The sequence below is a fragment of the Manis javanica genome, chromosome 11, assembly GCF_040802235.1.
Source record: "Manis javanica isolate MJ-LG chromosome 11, MJ_LKY, whole genome shotgun sequence".
NCBI classification, from domain to species: Eukaryota; Metazoa; Chordata; class Mammalia; order Pholidota; family Manidae; genus Manis; species Manis javanica.
In genome coordinates, this window is record NC_133166.1 from 23698238 (window position 1) to 23706847 (window position 8610).

An 8610-nucleotide genomic window follows, 5' to 3' on the forward strand; every position below is an offset into this window, starting at 1 on the left:
ATGTATTTAGCTTTTCTGGTTGTTCTTCACTCCCTCCTACAATTCCTTGTTTTTATCTGGATCATTTTCCTTCTGCCTGAGAAACTACTTTAAGATTTGCTTTTGGTGCAGACCTAATAGAGACATCCTCCACCTATTTTTGTTAGTAAGACTCTTTATCATCTTCATTGTTGAAGTATATTTTTACTAGTACTAGAATTCCCGAGAGATAGTTCTTTCACCCATTTCAAGATAAAATTCTATTGTATTCTGTTTTCTATTACTTATGTGGAAGTAAAATGTAAGTTGAATTATTGATCCCTTGACTATAATGTATCCCTTCTCCCCAACTTGGGTTCATATTAAGATTTTTTTCTTCTTTGCACCTTTGCAATGTGTCTAAGTGTGGTTTTCTTTATCCTGCTTGGAGATACCAGAGCTTCTTGATCACAAAAGGCCTTGTATTGTAGGGACTTTTAAAGGTTCTGCCTTTCTCTTAGAATAAAAGCCACACTTTTGAGCAAAGTAACATAATTTGACATATAGTTTTTAAAGTCTTCTCTGGCTTTTCTGAGACAGCACAAAGGGTGAGGAGAGCAATAAATGACCAAAGAGATGCTGCAATAATGCAAAGAAAAGATGGTGTCTCATAACCAAGGTTGTAGCTGGTAGCCATGTATGTGGTGAGAAAAAAAATCAGATTTTGTATGTATTTGAAAAGTGCCAGTAAGATTTCTCAAAAGATTAAGCAGAGTGTGAGAAGAGAGATTCAAAGATAACAATAAGACTTCTGGCTTGAGCATCAGGAAGGAAGGAATTGTGGGGTCACTGAGCAGAACAAAGTCCTACGCTCAGGCACAGTCCTACTGCTTCATGGATGGTGTGTAGCTCTGCACCCTTAATTGGCATGTTGAGAAGTCCTACCTGTTAGGTGACTGGAAATACTGTAATTAGGCCAAGACTACTGTGCCAAGGTTCTTTTTTCTATCTCATATTCCCTGTGTAAGGGTAAAATTTTATGTGCCTACAGGCTGCTCATATTTCTCATTCACGCTTTGGGTGCCAAACTCAAATAAGCAAATATAGAAGGAAACTTTCCTTTTACTGTTTGTAACTAATCCTGGTCGTCCTAATGATAGATATATTAAGTGGATATGGGATCCTTAATTATGGATTTGTACTAGAAACAAAACCATTACTTCTTCATTGGAGATGGATATGACCTACAGGCTGGTGACATTCCTTCTGTAAGTCATCAGGAGAATAAGCAGACCTCTGTTTTGGAATAGATTCTTTTAAGTCATGCTACTTTCTGTTTATGTATTGTTAGTATTTACTATTTTTTTATGTTTCCCTCCTATTTCAACTATGCTCAGAAGAAGCAAGAAGTTTTGACTATATAGGATTTAAAGGTAAAACATCATTTCCCACGAGTGTATTTATGCATTTTTTTGGTGTCAGAAGGAATGAGAGCAGCTATCGGAAACAAGCTTAAGCAGATTTCTGTGTTCTGGCAACACCCTTCCCTTCTTGACAACTTCCAACCCTTCATAGCCCATCTGTATGGGCTTGGGGATTCTATTTCAAAGCTAAATAATAAGTATATACAGATATATAGAGATAGAGATATGTAATTCCTAAACAATAGTCTCTGAGAGAAATAGGAATCACAGGATAAAAGTAGAAGCATACATTTGTAGAAGATGGTGTGTGATGGTTTGTGTGACCACACAAATCCTAGTTGTCAGCATTAATATTAAGGGAATTCTCTGGTATATAACTTACATTGGATGGAGGCAAAGAGAATCAGTCAATCAAGAATGGATCAATATATCTCCATTTCCCATCTGTTTTGAATACCTAGTTCTTCCACAATATGGGACCTTGAGGTGGGGAGTTCAGAGAACACAACCTATTGCACTTAGCTTTTCCTTCTTTGTCTCGTAGATACTTATGCATCATTGCTGCCTGAACAGTCTGTGTTCCCAGCCCCTTACACAAGCTTGGCACAGATTTGGTGTACTCAATAATATTTTGTGAATGGATTAGTAAATAAATGGGAAATTCACATTCTTAGTGAAAGCATAAGCTAATCTATGCACAGAAGGGGTCATGTGATATGTGAAGAAATGTTAGAGGACAGGCCTTATTCAGTGGTTAATGAGAGGGATTGGAATGAGGATGTAGAGGTCCAAGGAAGTCAAATGATACATAAGCTGATTCAGCTGAAGAACTAAATTTTACCAAGCAAAGCTGTCTGATTCAGAACCTGTGGCCCTGGAGTATCCTGAGCTCCCCTAAACTGGTGAATGTTCAGACAGAGATTGGATGCTACCTGTCAGACTATATAGGCATTCCTGCCTGAGTTGAAATGCAAATTCTTACCCAGATGCTGAGTGAATAGTGCACCAAATCCCAGTGACTTGGGATAGAAACTCAGATTCCCATAATATTTTTTTAGTAAATAAACTTAAAAACATCTTTTCATCTTTTGATGACGTTGCCAAGAGGAAAGTAGGTCAAGGCCTTGTCAAGCCTGATAGAGTGGGCTCTCTGCAAATTGGCAGTGAGCAGTTTGAGCCCAGAGGCAACAGAGTTTATGTACCTGTGAGTCCTGGTTGGGCTGGTGACTCTGAGTTTCAGGACATCACTTTATTTTTGCATTATATTAGGAAAGAGCTAAACATGAAAACTGGCAGCCCTCCACTTCCTATCATGTCCCTCCCTCACTCCAGCATTCAACTTGTCCCACTCATTCTCGACCTGTCCTTCATCCTTCACCTGTCCCTCTTTCTATTTATACAACCTTTCTCAAGAATAGTCGTATGACTTGCTCACGAATCTGCTTGGTCTTAATCCCATAGATGACTGGGTTCACCATGGGTGGGAAGAGCAAATAGAAGATAGCAAGGAGTATGTGGACATGAGGGGCAGCCCAGTGAGCCACACGGTGCATGACTGAGGAGATGACCACAGGTGTGTAGAAGGCTAAGATGGCACCTACATGAGACACACATGTCCCAAAGGCCTTGTAGCGGGCCTCCTGAGAGGCAAGCTGGAGAACTGCCCGAAGGATGAAGATATAAGACAGGATAACACAGAGCAGGTCCAACACCACTATAAACATGGCCACAGCAATGCCGTAGATATTGTTGAAGCGAGTGTCCCCACAGGCCGGCCTTACCACAGCCATGTGCTCACAGTAGCAGTGGGCAATCATGGGGCCTCGGCAGTAGTGGAAGCGCCTGAGCAGAAAGGGGAGTGGGGTCATTAGTGTCATAGCCCGAGCCACAGCAGCCATGCCGATCTTGGTGATAAGGGGCCCGGTCAGGACTGTGGTGTAGTGCAGTGGCTTGCAGATGGCCACATAGCGGTCAAAGGCCATGGCCAGCAGCACAGCTGACTCCATGATAGAGAAGGAGTGGAGAAAGAACATCTGGACCAGACGCGTGGAAATTGATCTCCTGATTTCTGAACCAGAAAATAGCCAGCATTTTGGGCAGTGTTGTAGAAGAGAGGACCAGATCAATGGCTGCCAACATGGCCAGGAAGAGGTACATGGGCTCATGGAGGGCTGACCTCAAACTCATTGTCATGGCATGGGGAAAAGTTTTAGAATCTAAAGATACAGACTCAAGTAGCGATTGTATCATTACTCTACCAGCCTGAATGATGAAGAGGAGGGTGCAGTTGCCAAGCAGCGCTAGAATATAGGCTGAGCAGAAGGGAATGGAGATCCAGACATGCAGGTGGTCTAGGCCTGGGATCCCCATCAACAAGAAAACTGCTGGATGACTGGACGTGATATTGGAGGCTGACATGGCCATTGGAAATTCTCTTCCCCTTGTCTACTTCCACAGGGCCCTTCAGAGAGAATCTGATACCAGTAGAACTATAGTGCTCGAGTTCAAACTCTGATCATTCTCTTGGATTAGTCCTTGATCCCATTTCTAGACATTAAAAGAAATTAGAAAATAATTCTAACATGCATTGTGAAACATTATACATCTCTGCCCTCAAGGTGGTTATAAAATCATTAAGTGATTAGATTAATAAGTATTAAATATTAAATAAGTATTAAATACCAATAGAGCAAATAGCACAGGCAGCCTTCATAAAGGAATTGAGTGGAGGAGGAGCTTTCTGTGGTCTTTGAGAGGCCAAGGACAGCTTTACAAACGACGTAGCTCCCTGCTTAATTCAAATCTTACCTAAGGCAGTAAAAACATTTACTGCATTTCTCCTGCCTCTCAACTCAGGCTACATACCTATTTATAAAGGGGGAGACTCTGTCCTTAAGTGTTAAGCTTGGTTGTATAAAAAGTATTAAGCCTGGAACCTTCTAATTCACTTTCCTCCAAATTCTATAGATTTTCTCTAACAGGGGTTCCACAGCTCTGTATCTGACACTCAGAAATCTCACCAACAAAAGCCCTACCTCTAGCTAACTTGTGAACACAAAAAGCCCTATTGTTTTCCTTCACTTAACTTTAACTTCCATCTATATGTACTTCTGTACATGCTACTTACCTTCCTTTTTAACATTCATGACATTCAAAGATATTATTCAAATAAGGTAATATTTTAAAATATGCAGCACAGTTGATGAGTAGATAAAATATTGTGTTATTATGGAGTATTATTCAACCATAAACAATAAAGAAATCCCTCTACTTGCAGCACCGTGAATGTACTTGAGGGCATTATGCTCAGTGAAATAAGTCAGACAGAGAAAAGACAAATACTCTATGATTTTTTTGAATTGAGAAAACTAAAGTTTATTTACCAATAATCACGTACTTGGAAAGGGTCAAAGATTAAACTTGCACTTAGAGAACTCAGGTTTCCTGCCCTCAGATCTAATGTCTGAAATCACTATATTCTTCTGCCTCCACTTTGCTGCTCCGCAGACAGTTCAAACCCAATATGAGAAAGTTAAATTAACCTCAAACTCATTGTCATGGCACAGGGAAAAGTTTTAGAATCTAAAGATACAGACTCAAGTAGCGATTGTGTAATTACTCTACCAGCAGAAACTGACATTAATCAATACTATTTTTAATGCTTAACTTCTTGACCTATAAACGAAGGCAATAACCATCCCTTCCATGGCCATCTTACCAAGTCTTATTGTGAGGAAAGATGAAATCATATGAGAATAGACCTTGTAAACCATAAGGCATTCTGCAAACACTGCTTGCCATTACTGCCTTCCTCCCACACACACAAATCCACCCCCTTTTCTGACATGTTTGTCTTAACATCAGCACCCTCCTGTATTCCTTGGCTTTATATCTTCCTCCATCCCATACCCCTTAACTCTGTTCCTCTTCAGAGCACAGCTCATATTAAAACGTGACTGTACTCAAACTCTCCTTCTTCATTTCTTATTTGACTTCCAATCCTTTCCAAGCTAGCGTCCATCCCCACTGCTCGCCTTGCTCTAATCTGGTCACTGTTCTCCCCTCACTCTCCCCGTTTCCTTTTCTGGCCTCTTTTATTCCCCTTTTGTTCTCCTACTACTTCTCTAGGTGCTCTTTTATTCCTCTTGGCCTTTTTACCATTATGTTCAGGGGATTCTCAAGTATATAGCTTTTACTGCATTCCAGGTTAGTATATCCTACTCCCTATTGGACACCTCCACTTAGGTTTTCCATAATCATCTCAAACAAAATAGAGCCAAAACAGAAATCTGGTTATCTCCCCACAGATTGTTTCCTTCCCATGCTTTGCCCATCTCAGTTCATATTACTGGTATCCATCTGTAGTGAGGTCAGGAACCCAGGAACCCTTGATTTAATCTCTCCCCTCGTCCTTCATATCTAGTTCATTAGCAAATCCTATCAATCTGAAAAGTGCATTTACTCTCCTCCTGTCCCCTGCCAACATTCTTATTTAATTTACCGTCATCTCTCATCCAGTCTGCAAAAACCTTCTGATTGGTCTCTGGAGTCTGCATCTTGGGCACCCTATATTCCATTCTGTACTGCAGACAAAGAAGCAAATATTCCAGGCCTTCCACAAGACCTTCATGGAATTACCATTCTAAGGACAGAATCCACAACTCTGGTTCGCAAGTCACCGAGTGGTCTGCTCGCCTCTCCCTTTTCAGTCTCAACCCCTTCCATCTCTCCCTTCCTTATACTCATCGCACAGCCTTCTGCCAGGTGCAGGAGCTCTTTCTCTGTGAGTAATGATGCCCTTGATCCTGCCCCAAACTGTCTCTCATACTGTTTTTTCCCTCTCTCTGTGACCTTTGGGTCTTCCCAAATTCCTGTCTCTGGCCTGTGTCAGTATAGAGACATTCTGTTTAGTTTTCTAGCCCCCATCAGTCCATCTACTACCATGTGACAGACCACATTTGGTATTTCCCTACTGAAAACCACTATGGGAGCCCACTTTTACAAGAAAACTTAAAACTACTGAACATGTTTACAAACTAAATTATTAGCCTCACCTCTTACCTTTCTCCTAAATAGTCATCCTAGGTTCAGCCACATTGAGTTATCTGCCACTTCCTGAAACAGTCATGCTTGTAACTCACACTGTTTCTCTGGAATGCTTTCCTCTGCTCTCTCTCATACCTAGCCAAGATCCTGTCACCCCCTTGGTGAAGTCATCTCAGACTTCTTCACGCAAGTTCTCAGTGTTCTCAATGAGGACTCATTAACATGCTGAATTAAGTAACACAAGGAGAATATGATCTATGTTGCCAATGCATGTCTCTGTCCCTTCTTGGACTGTAAGTGCTTTTAATACAAGGCCTGTGACTTACTTGCTTCTATATTCACAGGGTCTACTGAACAGGGTTGATGCTCAGTAAGTGCTTTTCAAATAAGTGTGCAAATGATTCCCTTTTGAAGAAATCCTCTTCTGCTGTTATACCATCTGATCCAAACTGAGACGTGCTGGGTGTCTCCCACTTTTAAGCTGCTCTACAGATAGAATTTCTATGAAATAATCCATCAGTATTGAACATCCTAGATCTAGCCCCCATCAGTCCATCTACTGCCATGTGACAGTTTATTAGAAACTTCTCCTCTGATCTAATGTATATCTGCATTTTTTTCTAAGACTTTGTATTGAGATGGACTGCATGGAAGCCCCATGACAACAGAGCTGTGTTTTCTATACTTCTGCTGTATCTATAGCACCCATATATGAACTTGCCTTTTTTAAGTGGAAATAGAAAATAACATTTCCTTAGGATAAGGGTAACAACGTATTTTTTCACGGAAGCAGATCTCTCCTCCCCAAGTGCCCCTGGCTCCCTCCCTTCCTGTGTGCTCCTGCTGACCATCCCTGGCTCGCCAGTTTATCTGCCCGCACATCTCAATCTCACAACTTGCCTATTCTGTTTAAAATGCCCAATAATCCATCAACGTTCCCTCTTTCCAGGTTCAACTGAAATGCACCTCTAGTTCCATTCATACAACTCTACTGATCTGGCCCCCTGCTGCCCCAACACTCTTCAGCCCACTTAGCATAAGTGTTTTGTCCAGTCTTTACATGTCATTATCCTATGCTTGTTTCCTGCCTCCACAGCCACAGTAGCAGCAAATGACAAAAGGAAGCCTGTCATGTATTTCTTTGTCTCTCCCAAAAATGCATGTGCTTCTGTACCTAGAGAGTATTCAGTGTGCGCTGTAAACCATTTGGTAGGCTACGCCTTTATCCTAAGACGACCTTAGTTTCTCAAATGTTTCATTCTGAGTCCCCAGACGGTCATGGAGGAAGTAAGCAGCAGATCTGGGATTAAATCGTACCTCTTCTGACACCTGTGCCAAGATTCTGCCTCTAAGACCATACTGCAACACTAGAGCTGGCTTTCCCTGAGCCTCTAATGAGCAAGCACAGCTGGCCTGTCTCTTCCAGCTCCTTATTTAAGGCTTCTCCTTTTCTTTTCCCCTGGACGATTACAGCAGCTATGGCTGAAGTGGGGCCAGAATATAAAGTGGGAGGAATGCAAGTAGCACCAAGCAGGGATATGACTAACCTGGTCTGCCTTTGGATAAGGTTGGAGGTGCTCTCTAATACACAATACCGGAGCACAGCCTTGGGAAGGAGAAAAGGCTTTCTTCTAATAATGGTGGGATGAGAGGATCTAAAGCTTGAAGATAAAATATTTGAGTAGGAGAGATAGGTCTCCTGTACGACAGCGTACAAGGAGGAGAATGATAGCGGACAAGAGAATCAGGCAAGGTGATGCCTGAGACCAGGAGGAATTGCCTGGCCATGAGAGGCACATGAGACAGAGACTCTACCCAGGGCACTCCAAGGCTCCTCCCCAACCTAGCCTATCCCCCCACATGCTAAACACGCTTCTCCCATTGGCTCCACTCAGCCTTTGGGTATTCTCTTTAGTGATTACTGTTTTCAGTCCGATTTCTGTCATTATCCTGCCATTATTCTAGTTTTCTCTGCCAGCTCCAGCTCACACAGCCTCTTTCCTTGACTGTACCCCCAATTGTAGCCCTCTAGGAGCCAGCTGATGCCAGCGTAAGGAGCGCTCCCTGATCTGCGTGCCCCCCATCCCATGTGTGCCTTTCTGCACCCTGTGTGCTCCTGCTCTTCCCCTGCCCCCCCAGGCCCATGTGCTCGTACCCCTCAGCATGCAGTTCAATTCATTTT

The 8610-nt window shown here is 42.3% G+C and overlaps 1 protein-coding gene across 1 annotated transcript; it reads right to left on the reverse strand.

Annotated features, from left to right (window-relative positions):
- Window positions 1–2776: 2776 nt before the first annotated feature.
- On the reverse strand, window positions 2777–3806 carry LOC118969781 (olfactory receptor 52K1-like). Its single transcript, XM_037004543.2, is given in 3 exon segments — window positions 2777–3425; window positions 3427–3553; window positions 3641–3806. Coding segments are annotated over 3 exon segments (942 nt in total).
- Window positions 3807–8610: the final 4804 nt, after the last annotated feature.